The 22,738-nt window shown below is 38.0% G+C and overlaps 1 protein-coding gene and 1 non-coding gene across 2 annotated transcripts; one reads left to right on the top strand and one right to left on the bottom strand.

Moving 5' to 3' along the window:
• Positions 1-266: 266 nt before the first annotated feature.
• On the bottom strand, positions 267-19,842 carry LOC126370041 (vacuolar protein sorting-associated protein 16 homolog). Its single transcript, XM_050014681.1, has 16 exons — positions 19,504-19,842; positions 19,049-19,238; positions 18,025-18,171; positions 17,487-17,613; positions 16,985-17,118; positions 15,273-15,448; positions 14,175-14,311; positions 12,994-13,103; positions 11,356-11,612; positions 10,727-10,865; positions 9,546-9,680; positions 8,274-8,435; positions 7,475-7,694; positions 6,376-6,553; positions 3,479-3,679; positions 267-2,288 (listed from the first exon to the last, which is right to left on the bottom strand). Exons 1-16 carry the CDS (start codon positions 19,551-19,553, stop codon positions 2,144-2,146), a joined length of 2,508 nt encoding a protein of 835 aa, XP_049870638.1. The 5' UTR covers positions 19,554-19,842; the 3' UTR covers positions 267-2,143.
• LOC126370498 (5S ribosomal RNA) lies at positions 5,884-6,002 on the top strand. Its single transcript, XR_007566889.1, has one exon. It is a non-coding gene; the product is annotated as a 5S ribosomal RNA (ribosomal RNA).
• Positions 19,843-22,738: the final 2,896 nt, after the last annotated feature.

Genomic DNA, 22,738 nt, shown 5'->3' with positions numbered 1-22,738 from the left:
TTCGGTGCCCTTCAGTATTGAGCTTAGATGACGGTTGCTGCAAATGAGAGATATCAGAGAGCTAGTTGAAGTCATTTTGATCTTTCGAAGCAGTTTATTGAGTAACCTTTTGCGAAATATTGCCCATTTCGAATCTCAACTGATCTTTAGTGACAGGACTTTAACGCTACAGGTTTTGTACTTTTAAGATTGGGCACCGAGTGAACCCTACGAAATGTTTCCCTATTTCTTGTTATTTACAGACAGCAAAGGTTTTTTCAAAAATGTAGATTCCATTAACGGTTGTGAACTCTATACGAATTCAATCATTTTACTGGCGAAACTTGTATTCTTGTTTTCATCACATTTTAATATAACTAATTTTAAACTGTGCTCCAACACATCACATACTTACAAGAGTCTTACATCACTTCGAGAAAAAAAAGTAATGAAAATTCTAAGTGTTGGTTTTAATTGGTAATTGTAAGTAATTCCGTTAGTTACGCGACATAACACGCTTAGATGGTTTGTCGATAATTATACCTAATTTAGTAGGCTTTTAAGTGATTTGATGTGTCATACTATGTCTCTCCGTGTCGATAATAAAATGATTAAAACAACTGCAACCGTATCACTTGTTTTATTTATTTTTTACTTAATAAAGCTATATAATTTTGCAATTTGCTTATATATAAATAGGTAACGTTATTCTACAGTAATCAGTCCTTACATAATAATTATCTTAGAATCAATATAAATATTTTCTTAGTTGATTAAACATGTTTTTTTTTTAAACGAGGGAGAAATTAGCAGTGTATCACAAAGGAGTCTTTACATATTTTTATGTTCATTTTTATTACGTGAATAAGAACTTGCAATAATAAACCTATTTAGACATTTCTGACGTTTTTACCTCTCTGGTTCATGTATCTTAATATACAGAGGCGATGCGGGAGCGTTCTGGGAGCAGGGTTTTGGAATGTTCCAGGTTGTATGTACCCTTTGACCGCATATCGACGGATATTTGAACCAATAGAATTAGTATTATTATTTAATAGCCTTTCACCCGCAGTTTTGTCCTGTTTTCACCTTTTTAGAGAGTAATTTGCGGGATGTGTGAACAGCGGTTAAGGCGTGAAAAAGTAGGAAAGACAATTACTTTTGCATTTATAATATTAATAGGGATTATTTTTCACGTATTCATAACAGCGGTTACATAAAATCTCCCGTTTCTTGGCTGAGAACGCTCTTGGATTGTTACCGCTCGTGTGAATTGAACTTTACACAAAGCTAGTACTCAATATAAACTTGTTAGAAACATCAGGGGGATTAAAAAGGCTATAGGTATTCAGGCAATTCATCCCAGTAAGCAATATTGTTATTTGACATTGCGCATTTTTATATGCGCAAATGTCAAATTACATTATTGCTTTTTAGACGAATAGGGTAGTTTCCAACTAGTCAAACCAGTTACTTTTTAGTAAACGTCAAAACACGAAATGACTATGGAATTTGTATGAAAAACCAACCTGTGACGTTATTGAAAAACGTGACAAAATGTCCTACTAATTAAGACATTTTTCTTTTTTAAAATTCATAAATAAGTTAAATAGAAAAAGGAAAAACGTTTTTTGTCACCTTCAGACATAGGACTTTTTGGTGGGAACGGAAACGGGATGGTTGCTTTCTTCATTGAATAACCATTTCTAAATAATTAATACGAAGTGGTTTTTTGTGGTTAATGATCGCATTAAGTTAGTCGGAAAACATTCGCGATAGTGTTATTACATCGGAATATTCAATAAACAAAGTGTTCCTATCTATTTTCGCTTCGTGACAACAAGCCGCTTTATAATTCAAAAGTTTAAGCGAACTTTTGAGTTAATTCGTTTAGGGTTCGGAGTAGGAGTCTGCTGCGAGGGTGGGGGCTTAGGTTTCATCATTCATCGTCATCACCTTTGATCATTTCATTAATCATCATCAAGAAAAAAATATACATAAGACATGGCTGTACGGGCATAGTTACCTTTGCCTTGCCCATCGGGGAAAACTAAAACAACATAGACCTGTGTTTATTTGGTAACCAGAATTTCATAATTTATCTTTGATCTAGGAAACTATCCAATTGTTTAAATGTGGCCTTTTTAACTCCCCAGTTACCAAATTACTTCCTGGTGGCGAGTTGTTCGATGAGCGCGGCGATGCGTTCCTGTTTGAGGGTCTCCCTGATAGGACACTTGCTCTGTACAAACGCTAATGCTCCCTCGTCCTTCTGCTCGAACGCTACTTGTGCGGCCTCCTCGTAGAACCTTGAAAGGAAAAGTACATAACATTAGCTCACGACTACAACCCAATTGGGGTAGGTACACCCATCCTAAAATGAACTAAGTACCTACACTGCACCGAGGTTTCCGTTAGATCAACGTGATAGGTAGTGAGCCGTATCGCCATCTATAATGGTCAAGTCAACTGTGTTAGTGAAAATTAATAACTTATTGGTGCAAGTCCGATACCAGGGTTCGAACGTAATAAAATAAATTAAATTAAGTAAATTTTGGTGTAGGTAGTTTTGTTTCACCTAAGGGGATTTCTTTAAGCAAGTTATCAAGACTGCACCATTGAAATAAACAGTCTACTCATATAATTCTCATTGCTGAGCATAGGATTTTCATCATCGATTAGGGGAGATGGAGCATATTCCGCCACGGTGTTCTACTGCGGGTTGGTGAAAAAATCTCTAAACCCTAGTTAATTGAAAATATCTTTTTTATTTCAAAATTCCTTTGGCTTCACCAACCCCCTTGAACACCGTCAAGAGGACGAGCCATTACACCACTAGGGTTGTCAACTGGTGGGTTAAAAAGGCCACATCTAAGCAATTCATCAAAAAAAGCAATATTGCAATTTGACATTTTCGCATATAAAAGCAAGTGCGCAATGCAAACAAATGTCAAATAGCAATATTGCTTTTCTAGATGAATTGCTTCGATGTGGTATTTTAACCCCGCTGTACTTTTTTTGTCTCCTGAGATATAAACAGCTGAATAGGTACCTAGTGTTTTGTTATTAAAACTTCGTACATTGATAAAGTTTTTAAAACGAAAATAAGGACCAAATGCACCATATAAAACAATCATCATATCATAAACAGCCTATATACGTCCCACTGCTGGGCACAGGCCTCCCCTCAATCAACCGGAGGGGGTATGGAGCATACTCCATCACGCTGCTCCAATGCGGGTTGGTGGAGGTGTTTTTACGGCTAATAGCCGAACGGCTTAACGTGCCCTCCGAAGCACGGAACCATCTTACTTTTTCGGACAATCAGGTGATTCAAGCCTGAAAAGTCCTTACCAAACAAAGGACAGTCTCACAAAGTGATTTCGACAATGTCCCCATCGGGAATCGAACCCGGACCCCCAGATCGTGAGCCTTACGCTCTAACCACTAGACCACGGAGGCTGTTCAATAAAACAATCATTAACAAGCATTTACTCACCCAGCCTTAACATAATATTTGACCTTGATATCGTCTCGGCACCGCGGCAGGTACTTGAGGGCTTCATCGCTCTTGTTATGTTTAAGACACGCGTCCACAAATGGCTCGTATCCCACTGGAGACTTCTTCCACTTGGAGAACTTGTCCAGTTCACCCCACTCGCTCCTCTCTGCTAGTATCAAGATCCTTAGCCACCAGTATCTGAAGTGTAGAAAATAAAATATTTTTATTGTGTTAATTAAAAGATTTGAGTGCGCTGCTTTAAACCAACTGGTTTAAAGCAGCTCATAACATAACATAAGCTCACGATATCGCAATTGGGGTAGTCAGAGGTACAACATCGTAATGTGAACTAAGTATCCACATCTCACCGAGTTTTCTGCTAGACCAAATAAAATATTACATCATTATTTACTTATAAGAATGAATAATGAGCTAATGCGGCGAATAGAATATGCCTAAAATAGATACTTATATAAAATATATATGTCTAATAAAAGAAGAAAAATAAAAAGGAAAGTCTGCATATCTGTTATGCAGACTCCTTGAGAAAGAGAGAGAGAACGCAATATCTACAACAACATTTTCTAGGCTTGGATATAGAAGCCTGGGAGGGTAAAAACGCCACATTGAAGCAATTCATCTGAAACAGCAATATTGCTGTTTGACATTTTGTTGACATTGCGCGCTTAGTTTTATATACAGGCTGTTAGTGACATCGTAACGAATACTCAGGGGGATGATTCAGACCATGATTCTGAGTTAATATCAAGTGGAATTTTTCGTCGCAAAATTAATGATTTTCTTTTAGTATTTTTAAATTATTTTCAATTCTATACTTTTGCGATGGAAAATTCCACTTGATATTACCTCAGAATAATCAGCTGGATCATCCCCCTCAGTATTCGTTACGATGTCACTTACACCCCATACAAGTACATACGGTAGCCATACAAATAGGTATGGGTGTTAGTGACATCGTAACGAATACTGAGGGGGATGGTTCAGACCATGATTCTGAGTTGATATCAAGTGGAATTTTCAGTCGGAATATTCATGAAAATTTTTGTGTTTTTTTTTTATTATTTTCAGTTCCATACTTTTGCGACGGAAAATTCCACTTGATATCAACTCAGAATCATGGCCTCAATCAACCCTCAAAGTTTTCGTTACGATGTCACTAACACCCTGTATATGCGCAAATGTCAAATTGTAATATGGCTGTTTTAGATGAATTGCTTCAATGTGGCCTTTTTAACCCCTAAGATATTTTTTTATCTCTGGCTAAAGGTGGTTAAACGAAGTCCTCACATTTTCGCTAGTTAGTAACAATAGCTTTATACACACGAGTAGTGGCCTAGCAACAAGATAATGTACGAAACTTGCTTTCCATTACGTTAGATTATCATACACTGATTGTCGCGTGCCAAATATAACGTAGGTAGAAGTTATAATTAGATCCACATGCATTACGCAGTGGCCTCGAAAACAGCTGGCAGCGAGCGCGTGGTGTGAGCGGAGCGATTGAAAGAAACATCAAGATAAAAAAGCAAATTAGGCGTACTAAATAAAAGAACGTCACTCAGCATAAGCCAATAGCTACGCGTCCATTTGTAGCATTTGCTCCTGTCATCTTTAATTATATTAGCCATCCCTCACTTTGGGAGAAATAGCTGTAAAATGTAACTGAGGTTGCCATTATTGGTTGGTTGTTGGTATTATTGCCATTTCTCGTTTTAGGATACTTGAAAACCTAGTCAAATGAGACACTTTTTACGAACTGTCAAAACGAAAGTTTTCTTTAGCTTTTGTATAGATATACTGTACTGTGACGTCATCAATAAAAGCGGTCAAACGTCGTACTCATTGTTACTTAATTCATAAATATAATTCGAATATAAGTCGAAAAGTAATATGAGATTGATTTTTGAACATTTTTGACTGGCTTATATTTCTTGATTGGCATTTTATAATTTATCTTTGTAAATTGTTTTAAATATACGCGGTTATTATCATAATTAAAACACATAATAACGAGTTCTTACCGCGTTTAAAGCATAGGGAGTCCAGGGATATGAGACTCCCTATCCCTAGAGTCTCATATCCCTGCTTTAAACGCGGTAAGAACCCGTTATTATGTGTTTTAATTTATCTTTGACCCAGTCAAATACCCTTTTGGTGCAATATTAAGTATTATGTGGAGCCGTTTTCGACGTTATGTAACTGGGAACGACTCCGAGTGCTTGGTAGTCGCTGCCGTATGTCGGCTGCTAACCGCTGTAGTCGAGGCCGCACTCTAAATTTACTAAGCGCGTGACTTCCCTCACCACCGTAGTTTTATTATGATATAATATACAACACATGTCATTTCTAGGCAAGGGTACGTATTATTTAGATGTATTGTTGCCAACGTTCATACCACGTTGACGACACCGGTTCTCGTCCGATCACCGAAGTTAAGCAACGTCGGGCGCGGTCAGTACTTGGATGGGTGACCGCCTGGGAATACCGCGTGATGTTGGCTTTTTGCCTATGTTATGCTGACAAAAATCTTTGGTTATTTCAAATCAGTGTTGTCCTCTGGGTAAATTTTCACTGAACTCTGGCCTTTTTTGGTGAGCTGCGGTACCCATATACCTTTATGTTTTCCAACTAAATATTGATGTGTGTATATTTTAATGTTGTAAATTGTTGTAAATGTATGTGTGTCGTTGGTTTTACCTCAATAAACTTTATTATTATTTTTAATGTCTTCAGGATGCTGTTGGGGCTGTTTCTCACCCTGGTGAGGGAGTCAGTTTTTTTGCGTAAGATCGCTTCGAAACCATCGATCTGATACTCCGCAAACATCCCCGAAGCGCTACAAAAAGGAGGCGGGTAGGCGGTATTATGCCTACCTTCTATCCGGCATCCGGTACTCGGACCGCAGCTTGTCCGCGAGCTTCACCTCTCCCAGAAGCAGTAGTTTCTGCACAGTGTCATGCAGCGAGAGCCCGATGAAGCTCTCGCCGTACGTCTCTTGCAGGCTCGACTGCTGCTTGCACAGCTTGCGCGCGTCCTCGCATATTGATACTCCTGTAGATATATATTAGAGAACGTCCATCAGGGGGGGTTAAAATGGCCACACCGAAGCAATTCATATAAGAAAGCAACATTGCAATAGGGTAGTTCCCAACTAGTCAAATCAGTTACTTTTTACTAAACGTCAAAACACGAAATTAGTATGAAAAAAACAACCTGTGACGTCATAGAAAATCGTGACTAAATGTCGCACTTATTATTACATTTTTCTTTATAAAAATTCATAAATAAGTTAAAAAGAAGAAAGAAAACGTTTTTTGTCACCTTAAGATCTGGCTTTATTTAGTAATTACAATTTCATAATATATCTTTGACCTAGGAAACTACCCAATTTGACATTTGCGCATATAAAAGTAAGTGCGTAATGCAAACAAATGTCAAATAGCAATATTGCTTTCTTAGATGAATTGCTTCGATGTGGCCATTTTAACCCCCCTGTTGCTTCTTTCAAAGCTAAATTAAAAGAGCATTATCTATCACACAATGCGTAATATATGTATATGTATTACTGCAGTAATATGAAATTCCAATTATTAAATAAAGACAGATCTAAAGGTGACAAAACGTTCTTTTATTAATAATCGGAATTTCATAATTTATCTTTGACCTAGGAATCTACCCAATTGGGTTGGGTTGGTTGGCCCATAATTATGACCATACCTTTTAGTGTCTATATTAATCTGGTGGTAGATACCTGGATAGTAAGGGATGATGTAGTTTGGATTCTATCTTTTTGAAACCTAAATAATTTTCTAACATCTGCATACTACTGTCGCAAATAATATTTGTAAAGGTAATAAACGTATTTTTTTATATAATAATTTTGCAAAAATAAAAAAATATGTGGAACAAAATATGGATCAAAACACATTGTATCCATACGTGTATTATAGTAAAAAGTTTATCGTATCTTACCCAAGTCATTCTTGCCCTTCTTATAGCACTCCCGGGCGGATATAAGCGAGGCCTCGGCACTGCCCGGGTTAGTTTGGTCTATGGCGTCCCTGATGTGGGTGGCGGCTTGTCCGTGGAAGTCGTCCTCTTGCACATACACCTTGCGCAGAGCCTCGCGGTTGTGGCTCGCGCAGTACTTTATATACAGCGCATGCGCCAGCGGGAAGCTTCGGATGGTCAGCTGTGGAGGAAATGCAAACAAATACTTTATTGCACACATAGGAAATAATAAAAAAAGATAAATAGAAAGAGTACAATACGGCATTGCTAAGAAGCAACCTTTACCAGGCAACATTTGAGTACAGGATATATTTAATATTATATAATAATATTTAATATACACGACTTAGATTTATTAGATTTAGTAACCAGACAATTTTTTCAATATAAGTAAATTCAATATTATTAACATGATTATCACGTGCTCGGCGGTGAAGGAAAACATCGTGAGGAAACCCACATTCCAGAGAAATGCATTTTCGGAGGTATGTGACCTAACCTGTATTGATCTGGTTTTCCGCGGGTTGGAAGGTCAGACAGGCAGTCGCTTCTGTAAAAAACCGGACCTGTCAAATCTTCAAGTTAGGTAAACGGACCCTTGAAAAACGGAATAATGCTACGGAGATGATGACTCGTACCTATAAAGGTTAATTTAATTTAACTTGTCAAATATAAAACGGATTTCGATTTTTGATAGATGATAATAAATATTATGAAGAATTAGTAATAACTAATAAGATTATCACCAACATTTCCTCACCTCAAACTCATGTTTGCCCATCTTCTCCTTAAGGTGCAGCAGCACGGTGTACACCAGGTCGGTGTCGCCACTCGCCGTCGCCTTCAGCAGGGCAGTCGGCCCCTCTCCTAACGCTAGCAGCAGCGGCACTTGCAACTTGCTGTGGGTTTCGTACTCTAAGATCTGGACACAAATAAGGTTAATATGAAACTAGACGCATCTATATCATAGAAGAAACGTCTTCTTGATAGAAGAGACTTCTTGTCGTTGGCTGTAAACTAAAACTAATGAAGAGCAATTCGATTTTTTGTTTTATGGAGACTAGTTTTTTTTTGACGTGACTTATTGTAGATTTGCCGCAGATGGCATTAACTACTTGGCCGGACTAATGGGGAGCGCTGAAGGCTCTCACCCGGTACAACGTTTAAGACAACAGGTCTGAGGGTGCCCAGTTGGGCGCGAACCTCGGCTCAGGGCGTCGTCTCAGAGGATTATGGAGGCTAGCAAGTGACAACTCTAAGAATTATGCTAACGGCATCCGTGGTCCAGTGGTTGAGCGTTGTGCTCACGATCCGGAGGCCCCGGGTTGGAATTCCGGTGGGGACATACCACAAAAATAACTTTGTGATCCCTAGTTTGGTTAGGACATTACAGGCTGATCACATGACTGTCCAAAAGTAAGATGATCCGTGCTTCGGAAGTCACGTTAAGCCGTTGGTCCCGGTTACTACTTACTGGTAAGTACGTAGTCGTTACATGAGTAATGTCAGGGGCCTTTGGTGGCTCAATAATAACCCTGACACCAGGGCTGCTGAGGTTGGTAATCCACTTCACAACCCACACGACAGAAGAAGAAGAGAAATATGTTACTTGACAACCTAGTCACTTCACTTCAAATGATATACTTATTACGAAACGCCAAAACGAAAGTTTCCTTTGGAGTTTTTATGGAAATAACGTCCTGTGGCGTCACCAATAAAAGCGTTCAAACGTCGTACTCATTGAAACTTAATCCATAAATAAAATTCGAAAATTTATCTTTGACCCAGTCAAATACCTTATTCTAGACAAGGCTTCGGATTAGCTTTACATTACAGTTTTTATGGTAGAGCAAGCCGGCTCCAATCTCGGATGCGGGCGGAGTCTTTTCTATAGGAAGTATTAAAGCTTCTCATAGACCTCATGATATACATATACATTACACATTCATTATTATACATTATAGTTTGTGTATGTTTTCGGTTTCTTTTAATAATATTTATTTTTTTCATATTTTTTTTGATATGTGGTTACCTTGATGGCAAGCGACTTGCGTCCCTTCTCGGCGGCCTTCATCGCGATGGTGGCGTACGACACGCCCGGCACGTTGCGGAGCTTTTGACCGATCTCGCGCGCCGCGCTCTCGTTGTCTAGGTGCGGCTGGGTCACCTGATGATATTGTAAGACCATAGTAGATCACACAGAAATATACAACGTAACCATAGTCACACCCCGGACACTTCATACAAAACACCACGTTTTACACAGGCACTACACTTTGGCGTTATCGTACACGCTCATTTCTGTGTGACTCTAGCTCAGCCGCTAGGGGGAGCGGAGACTTGCCGTTCTATTCGTAGTATTATTCCTTATCATATAACCTCGTACAACATATAGACAACCAATTTCTGTAAAAAAATGTCCGCGGCGCATCTTTTCACAAACGACGGCATTAACGACACTGTTCAATCGATATTGCATTTTATTTGAAAAGCCCTAATCATCATCTTAATTAGAGGGGACGCACTTCTACAATCTACATCCCTCCAGCATTACCCTGTTTTTAACAGGGTCCGCTTACCTAATCTGAAGATTTGACAGGTCCGGTTTTTTACAGAAGCGACTGCCTGTCTGGCCTTCCAACCCGCGAAGGGAAAACCAGCCCAAAACAGGTTAAGTCACACACCTTCTAAAATGCAAGTCTCGGGAATGTCGGTTTCCTCACACGGTTTCGGACGTTTTCCTTCACCGCTGAGCACTTGTTAATCATTTATGACCCAAACATGAATTCGAAAACAAATTTGACAATAATTGGTTGTGTTGGATTCGAAATTGCGACCTCAAAGAGGCAAGCGTTCTACCAACTGGGCTTCCACGGTTCTTATACTATCTGCACGACGTATAAGTAATTACAACACGGTTCGGACACGGTTTTTAGAAAAACTCCTTGGCGAATGTAAGTGTATTTGTTTATGGGATGTCAGTTATCATAATGCATAAGAAAATCGCAACACAATGTCATCATGCTCCTGCACATATCCCACTCTATGTATGGTCGACATAACGTGTATTCCTCTTCCATTCCTCTCTGTCAGTCGTATTCTTAGCACTCACACCTTTCACACGCATACCCTCACACAAATCACATCAGAGTGTGATGTTTTAAAAATGCGCTTACGTGGTTTGCACTTCAAGGCGACGATTTCAAAGTTTACCTTATAGCAAGCCCAGTGTGACAACACCCTGGTGTGGCCCTCCTTGATCTGCAGGTAGGAGGCGATGTGGCCGGCCAGGCAGTGCAGGCGACGCCAGATCAACCGGTCTAGTAGCACGCGCTCACCTAGGTTCTGTACTCTGTGGTGTGGTCAAGGAATACTATTGGGCTAAAAAGTTTCATACAATACAATACAAATACACTTTATTGCACCAAAATAAAAAGAAATAATTACAAAAAGTCTCTTAATTAAGTACATGGCAAATGGCGTCCTTATCCAAGCTCATTCATTGATTGCAAGTAAAACATATCTCATCCAAACACTTAAAACATAAACAACCTGTATACTTTCCGCTTATAGGCCACGCTGCTCCACTGCGGGTTGGTGTTTTGACTAGTTGGAAACTGCCCTATTTACTTCCATACTGATTCTTAACGTCCTAAGTCACCTGGAAGTATTTACCTGTTCAATTTTGGAGAAAGCGAGTTAGTCTGCCGATAATAAAAAAAAATAAAACGGTCGTCATTATCCCGTGACCAGTAAAAAATACAAGCTACGGTTGGTGTGAAAACTCACATCGTGAACACAGCAAACTTTACCAAACATAACAGTGTATTACAAAAGGATACTGCAAGAAAGTAAGCGGAATAGCGACTTTGGGATCCCTAATCGCATTCAGCACCCTCAACCAGCGACAGGTCTTGACATAGTGGTCGGTCAGTACTGGGTCTATGATGAAGCCCTTGCCGAACTGAGCCGCGCGGATCAGCATCTTCTGAACGTCGGGACTGAATTCGAAGGCAGCGGCGTCTATGCAGTCTTGCACCGCGTTCGAGAGGTCTGGCTTCACTAGGCGGATGTACTCGTCTGCTCTGTGGCTGCGTTTCTGGAACGAAAAACAATATTAAAATATAGAAAGAAAAGAAAGAAAGAAACATTTATTACTTCCGGACACCACAGACACAGACAGGTACATTACATTTAACACAGGACAGAAACCACACGGAAATCAATAAGTACATAGACAAAAAAAATATACCAAAACAAAAAGAAAAACAAACCAAAATCATAAAAACAATAAAACTAATAAAACTAAGTATTCTAAATGCAACGCACTGACGGCCCGATGGAGCTGCGGTGGAGTCCGGAATAAAAGGACCTCGCTCAGCATAAGTTGCGGCGTGGGCGAATATCAGCTTCTTCTCAATATATCTATCATTGCATAGTATAAAACAAAGTCGCCTTTTCTGTCCCTATATCCCTATGTACGCTTAAATCTTCAAAACTACGCAACGGATTTTGATGCGGTTTTTTTTAATAGATAGAGTGATTCAAGAGCAAGGTTTATATGTATAATAACATCCATTAAATAGTGGAGAAATACTGTTATTTTTGAGGTTTTTAATGTGATGTCGTAAATAATTTCATTTTTTCCTCAGCATTGCACCCGGGCGAAGCCGGGGCGGGTCGCTAGTATGATATAAAAAGGAAGCGTCACAGCCTAACACACTCATCACGAAATCCCAGCTCCATATGTGCTCATCATCATTAATTTAAAAGCCACGCTCTTGTCGGTGAAGCATTTTCCATGCTACATTTTTAGGGAAAAATAGGGCAGTGGTTTCCCATCTTGCCTTCCGATGCCATATGTGCTAGGAGTCTCAAATTTTGCTTGTGGGTTCCTTTTAGGGCAATTTATTATGTAGGTGTTCTAAGACGGGATTTTGATTAATTCAACCCCTGAGGGTTTAAAAACTTGTATGAAACTCTGTAATTTTTACAGTTAGAACCATGAAATTCCGAGCGGACAGCTAGAACTTAAAAAAAGTTTATAATCCCTAACGTAGTGATCAGAGTAACAAGTTATCAATAAGAGAATCTACAGCTCCATTAGCTCTAAGATGAATGAAGTATGGTAACTCAAAAATAATAAACTTTTGCTGGCTTCGGAATGAATAGCACATAGTTTACCGTGATAAGAAAGTGACCCATTACAAAAAAGGCGGGGCGTACTCGAGGGCCTTAATTCTCACTAGTCACATAATCACATAACACAGCACACACAAGGGTATTTTCTCAAAAAATAATGTTCTAAAATACTTTAAAATAACTTTGATATTCTGTATTTTTAAATGTTCCTACTGATGTATAAAAAAAAAAAAAAACAATTTTCCCGCATATATTGGGGAGAAAAAAAAGAATGCTGCCCATTCAGTTAATTAATTTTATCTGTCAGAATGTATAGAAAAAAAAGCTATATTGCTCACTTGAAATTGTTTAGAGGCCTCTAATAGATAGGACCCGGGCGCTGCGCTGTTTATTCTAAATATCTTTTCAACAACCACTGGTACTTTTTGAATGAGTTCGTGTGTAGACTCTGAAATAACATACAATCAATAAGTTAATAACAACAGCCTATGTACATATGTCTCACAGCTGGGAATATTTAATGCTGGAGGAGGATATTCCACCACGGTGCTTCAGTGAGGGTAGGTTAGGTTAGATTGAAAAAAAAAAAAAAAAACTTAATACAGAAAGCAATCCAGTTTGAATATGGCTGATGAGGTTGGTCATTGATCCCACAACCCATACGAGAGAAGTTTTTTTTTTCGTTCTTTTTATCTGCAATCAGTCGCAAGACTTTTATCAGATTTGTTGCATTGTTATTGGTTTGTTTGAAGTAAAGCAACCAATGTCACCATTTTTTTTGTGCCCAAGAACATTCATTCTCTTGAGCCTCTTCACCCTACTGCTGGTTTCCAACAGCATGGTTGCTAAGGGATTTGGATGGTTGTTCAATACGAGAGAAGTAGACCATTTACTTTAACTCACCCATACTTTTCTTATCACTTTTACTACCATAACCATTTCATACTAAGTCTTAGAAAGTGGTGGGTCTTTTTTCTCAAAGCTTTATTTTTTGTATTATAATTGGTATTGAAGTCACTGTGGTCTTGTGGTTCACCAGTTTGGTTTTCAAACGGGGAGCGCCGGTTCAATCCTCGATACCGGACTTGCATACATACATACATACATAAACTCACGCCCGTAATCCCTAATGGGGTGGGCAGAGCCACAAGTAATCAAAGACAACTTGCAGCCACTGTTGATACGATGTCGTAAGCTGGATATGATGAACCTTATGGTGATAAGGGATCAGCCTATCGCCCATAATGTTAGTCCATAATGTTAAAGGACGCAATCCCTCTGTCGGTTTTTACGACATGCCCGGGATGACAAGCAGCTGAACGTTTTCTATGTTTTTTATTTGCTCCCAGAACAGCATAGAAGCAAGCAAGTGCAATCACTAAAACAGTTGGATCGATCGTTATGGACGGTGCTATGGCTCAACCACCTATCACGTTGGTCTAACAGAAAGCTCGGTGAGGTGTGGGTACTTAGTTCATCTTGCGATGTATGTACCTCTGTGTATGTATGTAATTGGTACCTGATATAACTCGTACGCAGTCCATCTCAGGGATGATATGGAAGGGTCCGTCGTAAGGGTATGGGTACGCGTTTCCATTGAACCCGTATACGACCATCGTGTCGTCCCAATGGCCTACTATCGCCTGCGATCCACACCTGTGTAAAAAATGATTGCAAATTAAAAAAAATAAAGTATTTCAACTTTAAATAAATAAATTAAATTGATGATTTCGTCTAAAAACATAATCAAATACAGTAGTAGTATATGTACGTATAGGTATTACTATACTATTTATGTTATTTACTTAGGCTTGTAGACTGGAGGCCAAACTAGGTTACCTATGACGACCGAGTTTGGAGCTGGTTACCGAGGACAAGCCATTACACCACTAGGGTTGTCAACTGGTGGGTTAAAAATGCCACATCAAACCAATTAATCTAAAAAGCAATATTACATTTTGACATTTGCGCATATCATAAAAGTAAGTGCTTGATGCAAACAATTGTCAAATAGCAATATTGCTTTCTTAGATGAATTGCAACAATGTAGCTTTTTTAGAATCCCAGTACATTTGGCTGTTATTAAAAACTGCCTATTTAGTAATAACATTTTTTGTAACATGCATTTTTTCTTTATTCTACAATATTTGGAACTGCCAAGGGTATATGTAGGTACCTATCATTATTATTATAGTTGTACTGAGAGAAACAATTGAATGTCACCAAAATCAAATCAAATCAAATATACTTTATTGCACAGAACTAAAATTTCAAGAATCAGACAAAACACACCAACCAACCAACCAACCACCAATTGTTACGGCCACATCGAAAATGGTTCTTGTTGTTCCCTGTGTATTTTTTTGATGGAGATTTGCAATGAGTCGCGTGAGATTGATGATGTTATCCAGCGTATTTCGGCTACGACGACTGTTTCAACTCCGATGTTTATGTGCTCGCATGTGGCTTATGTAACCAATCTTGTTGGAAAAGATGTGGATCTTTAGCGGACATGTGAGAAGATTATTGATTAGTCAGAAGTAGAGCAACCGAAGCCACTATCTTCCATAGTATTAAGCGCCCAAGAACTTTGTGAATAAATAAAAATAAGCCTCACCAAACAAGCTCCTTGGGCTGCTTGATGTACCCGGTGTCAATCTCGCAGTATTTGCTCTTGAAGTCGGAGGAGCCGAGCCAGAGGAACCCTGAGTCAGTCAGCAACGCCACGTGGCGTCCGTTCTGAGACGGCACCATTGTCAGGATCTGGGTGTATGGGTTGCTTATATCCGGACGCTGGAAAAGAAAAAGTGACTCCTTTTGTTTGCCGTAATCTCATTCTTGCTTGTTTTGTGGCAGTAATAATTTGGAAGTTTGACATGACTTTATAGTTTTGGATTGTAGTGAAGGTATGCGCCAACAATGATACTGATTCCTGTACAGTCATGAGCAATATAATGTACCCACTTTAGGACTCTGTCGCACTAACATATTTGACATTTAGTGAGACTTACAGTTCAATTTGTCAAAAAAGTTAGTGTGACATGGTACCAAAGTGTATACATATTAATGCTCGTGACCGTACACACCATCTAATTTTATTTTAAGTTATACCTGTCATTATCTTATCCGCTGAAAAAGAAAGGGACGAGTAATCCATATGCATGAAATTAATAGAACTCACGTCAATTTTAGGCAGACATTTAAAAACCCTTTCATAATTTTATATTAATCAATAACTTAAAATAAAATTAGGATGTGTCTGCAGGAATCGGGGCGAAAGTGTATGTAAAGTATTGTAGTATTAACATTATTTATAAAAGGCGTTGACGAGCGAGTTGTCGTTGAGGAGCTCGGTGGCGCAGCGGTAAACGCGCTCGGTCTGCGATTGTTGAAGTTAAGCAACTTTCGCAAAGGTCGGTCATAGGATGGGTGACCACAAAAAAAAAGTTTTCATCTCGAGCTCCTCCGTGCTTCGGAAGGCACGTAAAGCCGTTGGTCCCGGCTGCATTAGCAGTCGTTAATAACCACCAATCCGCAGTGGGCCCGCGTGGTGGTTTAAGGCCCGATCTCCCTATCCATCCATAGGGAAGGCCCGTGCCCCAGCAGTGGGGACGTTAATGGGCTGGTGATGATGATGATAAAAGGCGTATTGTTAAAATTTCAACCTATTTCAGACACGATTTTGGTCATATAAACGTAATTGGCTTTTAGAAGTCCCGCTACTGGGAACTGGGCGTCTAAAAGGCCACATTGCAACTCATCTAAGAAAGCAATATTGCTATTTGACAATTGTTTGCATTCCGCACTTACTCTCATATGTCCGAATACAAACAACAACAATACAACAATATTGCTTTTTTAGATGAATTGCTTCGATATTGCCTTTTTAAATCCCCTGGACTCGCCTTATTTGAATATACCGTAGAAAAGTATTAAGCCCGGTCGCGCTTTGGACGCGTTTTCGTTCGAATATGCGCGAAAAAAGAAAAGTGAGATTCGTTTGTTCGTTCGAATATGCTTCATACGAATGAAAAATTAGTCAAAGATAAATTACAAAATTATATATCTTGAAATAGAAGCCAGTCTAAGATGATAAATACCGTTTGTAACGGTACAAAGGAACAAACGAATCTCACTTTTCTTTTTTCGCGAATTTGAATTACTAATTAAGTAACAATGAGTACGACGTTTGACCACTGTTATTGATGATTCTGGGCTATAGTAGGTTGAGAAGCTTAGAAGGTTGAGAATTCTTATGAATACGTATCCAAAGTTCTACCGGCCAGAGCACTCTCTTCTTTTGTTATATTTTTAATGAAATATACATACCATGAGCACGGCGCGCGACTCTCCAAGCTGACACTTGTAGATCTCCTTGTCTCTGCACACGAGGAAGCCGATCACGGCCGAGTTGCGGAGCCCCGTGCTGAGCACGCACCATGATGTTATGGGCTCGTTGGCTCCTGCACATTACACTGATAAATTAGTAATTATTTCTAACTGCGTAAAATAGTTAACAATAGTAACAGCATAGCCATACATATACTAATATACATCAATTCCTCACCAGCTATGTTAAGTCCCATGCAATAGGGGACGAGCCTAATGTCATTAACCAGCCACAAATCACGCGATATCAATTGCTTATGATCCAAACATGACACTCACAAAATCTAATTCAGTGGTTTAGATTAGATTTGAACTGGTGATGTTAAGATGTAAGCAATGCATGCATATGTGTGTGCTAACAATAGTAAACAGTTAAAAACTTCCGATCTCATTGCAGATGGGCTTGCAAGAGAACATCTGTTTGTAAAGATTATGAACTTACGGGGTAAGTCCGGCACGGATCTAACTTTGGGTTCGGCGACGTTGCTGAGCAGGAACATGCGGTTGGTGGTGGTGATCACCGCCAGCCCCACCCCGTGTGGGTTCGGGAACAACTGCGCCTTGCATACCTAAGTAATGTGCAATTTAGCATAATTTAATTAAGGCTCATTTTCCTTCCTATGTCCACGCAATAACAGATAACGTAACATAAACTATAAGACTATTTGCAAGATCCACCTTAGATCACATTGTCGCTTATTATCAGGTGAGATTGTGGTAAAATATGAGTATATATTATTTAAAAAAAATATATCAGATTGCTTTTTTAGATCACTATTATTATTTGTCTAATAATAATAGTGAAATAGTTTTTGCCTCAAACAAAATAAACACTAGAGAGAAATATATGTTTTTGCTTTCACTCACTGTGTATGAGTGTATTGAAAAAAAGTGGTATATTTTTATTCTATAAATGGGCAATTAACCAAAAAAAATATAATATTATATAAAAGTACAAAATATATTACTACTAAACATACCTTGGTATCCCTGACTTCCTGCCCTAAGCTGAAAGTCCGCTGGTAGGCACCAAACATGTCGTAAATCAAAACATCTCCGCTCTCCTGTATACATAGTAGCTGCTCTCCGTCAGACCAGCCCATGTGCACCAGAGCTCCACTGTTCCACTAGAATAATAACATTATTAATTCTTTATTTATTATTATAATTAGTATTATTATTTATTTAACAATTTATTTCACACAGAAAAGAGCATAAGACAAATAAACTACAAAAGGATTGCAAACAGTTCACACTTTGTGTTAAATATGCCAGTTATAAAAAGAAAATAAAATAGACAAAATCAAGTACCTAATATAACAGTAGACTAGTATACACTTAGAAATAAGTACATAGCTGGCGTTTTTATACTTAGTAAATACAATATGAATTGTTATACTTAGTAAATATATGAAGGCTTTATAATATGTCAATGGTGAAATTGGAATAAAAGTGATTTTAGAAAGTAGTGTGGTGACAAAATTTGTTTAATGATGCGACTTTTTAAATGTCACTGTTGACATTATTATTATTTGAAAGTTGTGAGGGCCGAACTGAATACAGCCTGTGAGATCACTGCGACCTTGTCAGATCTCATCATCATCATCAGCCCATTAACGTCCCCACTGCTGGGGCACGGGCCTTCCCTATGGATGAGTAGTGAGATCGGGCCTTAAACCATCACGCGGGCCCAGTGCGGATTGATGGTTATTAACGACTGTTAATGCAGCCGGGACCAACGGCTTAACATGCCTTCCGAAGCACGGAGGAGCTCGGGATGAAAACATATTTTTTTTTGTGGTCACCCATCCAATGACCGGCCTTTGCGAAAGTTGCTTTACTTCAACAATCGCAGACCGAGTGCGTTAACCGCTGCGCCACTGAGCTCCTCTGTCTTGTCAGATCTATTGTGACCTAAATCCCTACATTTAAAAATCTTCCTTTAGATTGAACCGTTTGGTCGAATGTCACTGTCATTATTTAACTTAATGAATGCAAACTTACCAAAATTTTAGATATAACAGTCCCAACACAGTTATAGATAGTGATGACAGGTTTGGACGTGGTCATGATTCTCACGAACTGCTTCCTGTCTCGTACCACAGCGATAGGACCTCCATATGGAGCCCCGCTCACTATCATGTTCTCCAACCCTTCGTCCATCTCCCACACCATTGTGTACAGGTCGAACTTCCTGGAATTATAAAAAACATGGGTCAATGAATTTGTGCCTGCTTATAAACCTTTAAAAGCACAAAATATCATAAACAAAGAGCGTTCATAGGCGCAAGGAAATAATATTTTAATAATGTACAAGTAAATAATTAGGATTTTTATTTTCCTACAAAACTGCATCTATGGATATACATTAGTTTATAAGTAGAGTTGTGATTGATTTAAGATAATGAAAGGAGTATTATGTGACTTAAAAACATGGTCCTAAAATTTTAATTACAAACCTGTAATAGGAGTCCAGCTGAAACCAGTCGGCAGTCAGTAACGCCGACATTTTACAATTATTTAAAGTTTACGTTATGAAATGAAATATGAGTACAAATGTGATAAGTTTGGCGATAACTGGTAGATTTTCCTCATAGAAACAACAAAATTATAGATCTGCCGGTAGCAACTCCATTTCCACACGAATTATTGTATTATCATGTCAGATATCCACCAAATATATTAAGTGCACATTTTTATTGATTTGAGAATATTTTAATTAGAGGAAATATATTTTTCCTTGGATTTACTACAAATTCATAACAAACAATTCACGGATTTTGACGTTTAACGAGATTTTTTTTTTTTTTTTTTGTTTTTGTTTTCCCCGAAGGGTAAGGCAAAGGGAACTATGCCCATACAGCCATGTCTGACGTATTTTTTTTCTTGATGATTAATGAAATGATGAAAGGTGATGATGATGAAACCTAAGCCCCCACCCTCGGAGTAGACTCCTACTCCGAACCCCAAACGAATTAACTCAAAAGTCCGCATAAACTTTTGAGTTATGAAGCGGCTTCCTGACACGAAGCGAAAATAGGCAGATACACTTTGTTTATTGAATACTCCAATATAATAACACTCGCGAATGTCTCCCGACTAACTTAATGCGATCATTAACCACAAAACACCACTTCGTATTAATTATTTAGATTATTCAATGAAGAAAGCAACTGTCCCGTTCCCGTTTCCCGCCAAAAAGCCCGTTTAACGAGAGCTGTCGTCTGTCAGATTGGCATATTTCGTATCGTTCAAAAATAAAAATTTGTACGTTTTGAAATATGATCAACTAAAGATTTGTAAAAATGTATTATTAATAAACATAATTAATTTTAAATATTAACAAACTAAATAATTATATTAAATTTGCGGCTTCTTTTTCAATTAAACCAGTTTTAATTTATAGACTCAAGTAATATTTTTATTTTATTTTTTTACTGGCTGAAACAATGAAAATATTTGATATTATGGCTATTCGTTGCAAATAAAAAATATATATATTTTTTCTATTTCTAAAGGCGTTATATATATTTTAATTTTAGCGTTTATTGCCAGTTTTATGTATAATAGTATTTTATGCAACAGTTGTATAAGAAGGGTCAAAAAATGCGAGTGGCGTGAGTTGCGATGTGAGCCTTGGCGAACATCGCAATAAGAGACGCCACGAGCATTTTTTGACCTAGTTATACAACGTTGCATACAATACTTTTTCTACGACGACGTAATTTTAAACGAAACACAAAAATTTTCTAATTTATTTTCCAACGCGCGGGAAAATGGCGGCAAATGTATACTTTTTTTTTATAGTATATCTATGGCACCAAACAAAGTAAAGGTGCCAGTTTGCAGGTCAAAAAAAAAAAAAAAAACAACAACAATGCTTTTTTGGCGACATTATAGTACAGTTACTTTTTTTTTTTTTTTGTTTTGGTTTTCCCCGAAGGGTAAGGCAAAGGGAACTATGCCCATACAGCCATGTCTGACGTATTTTTTTTCTTGATGATTAATGAAATGATGAAAGGTGATGATGATGAAACCTAAGCCCCCACCCTCGGAGTAGACTCCTACTCCGAACCCCAAACGAATTAACTCAAAAGTCCGCATAAACTTTTGAGTTATGAAGCGGCTTCCCGGCACGAAGCGAAAATAGGCAGATACACTTTGTTTATTGAATACTCCAATATAATAACACTCGCGAATGTCTTCCAACTAACTTAATGCGATCATTAACCACAAAACACCACTTCGTATTAATTATTTAGATTACTCAATGAAGAAAGCAACTGTCCCGTTCCCGTCTCCCGCCGAAAAAGCCTAGTACAGTTACACTTTGTAAACAATGCTTTTATAGGCCATAGAGCGTACACTTTTTCAAAGAGTTTAATTATGTATGTACTTATATTAGACTTTTTGGTTATTTAAATGCCAGATTAAAGTAGAGGAGTAGAAAAAAAATATAAAATACCTACATTCAAATAAACTAGTTTATAATGAAAAAGTTATTTTTTGAAAAAGTATTGAATAAATAAATTATAAATAGCTTGTTCATTGATTGGCGAATAAAACTATGGGCGAATTTACCTTTATTCATTTTCAATTTCTGTTTTCGACTGGAATTAATTTCAGAACTAATCATAAGTTTTTCTCTGAACCTGATAACGAGGTACTTACCTCTTATTTACCTCTATCGAGGTTAGGTGGCGCCACCGTTGCGTACATATTCAAATTCAAAAGCTCCGTATTTAAATTATTTGTAAATAAGTAAATTCTAATCGTATAAGTGTGAAATAGTTAAAAAGGTGTTCAAGATATTCTAAATTCTTGTGACTAGTGTTATCCAAGCGAAAAAACAAGTGGATATCTAAATATTATTACGTAAAATGAAAACTGTGAATAATTGCCTGTTTACTTCTTAAATGACTTGCTAAATACTTTTGAATTACATAGAAACATAGTGAATAATAAAACGCGAACAGTGGAGTGCAGAAAGTGGAGGAACAGTGATTATAGCAATAAAATAAAACATTGTTTATATACCTACCAGTGACTTAAAATTTCAAATTAGCTTTCAAATCAACCGCCAATTCCATAACTCTGTAGCTGAGACATGAATTGACATGATTGACAATTTCACCGCACATTCTATCAATCGATTAGCCTAGCGTACTAACTTGCGCGCGTCGAACGAAAGGTCGTGGGTTCGAATCTCAGTAAAAATAGATTTTTTTTCCTAACTAGTAAGTAAAAAAAAAATTACTTAAATTCTTTTGACTTTTTTTAGTTTATTTTTTGTTATTATTAAATATGTGCAAGAAAATAAATATCAGGGTACGCCAAAAGTACATAGTATAATAATAAGGGTAGAAGTAATATCACAAAAAACGCCATCTATTGGATTTTTGGTGAACCATTTTAATATAGAAGAAATCGAAATAATATCCTACCCAACAACTCTAAGCATCTCACAAGATGGCGCTAAAATGCAGTAAATGTACTGGTGATATTGAAAATAGGCATTATTTATGTTGTCAATGCTGTGGGAAGGCATTTCATGTTGGGTGCACGATAATCGCAGAAAAGCTATATAATGCCTATTATGCCGGTAATCCTGAAAAGAAGAAAACATGGATATGTAACGTATGCCGATCCACAACAAACGCCACAAATCTCCAAACATCACCGATACTGCCAAGC

The sequence above is a fragment of the Pectinophora gossypiella genome, chromosome 10 (genome assembly GCF_024362695.1).
Source record: "Pectinophora gossypiella chromosome 10, ilPecGoss1.1, whole genome shotgun sequence".
NCBI classification, from domain to species: Eukaryota; Metazoa; Arthropoda; class Insecta; order Lepidoptera; family Gelechiidae; genus Pectinophora; species Pectinophora gossypiella.
The sequence above is the reverse complement of the archived record's forward strand: the minus strand, read 5'-3'. Positions and strand labels throughout refer to the sequence as shown.

What these genes read in the sequence shown, in the direction of transcription:
- LOC126370041 (XM_050014681.1), bottom strand. Translation starts at nt 19,553, where the DNA reads ATGTCGGCGTTACTGACTGCCGACTGGTTTCAGCTGGACTCCTATTAC. An exon ending in TGGGCAAACATGAGTTTGAG is followed by an intron (nt 7,695 to 8,273) that starts GTGAGGAAATGT and finishes TTTCCTCCACAG; the next exon opens with CTGACCATCCGAAGCTTCCC. An exon ending in GAAGGGCAAGAATGACTTGG is followed by an intron (nt 6,554 to 7,474) that starts GTAAGATACGAT and finishes ATATATCTACAG; the next exon opens with GAGTATCAATATGCGAGGAC.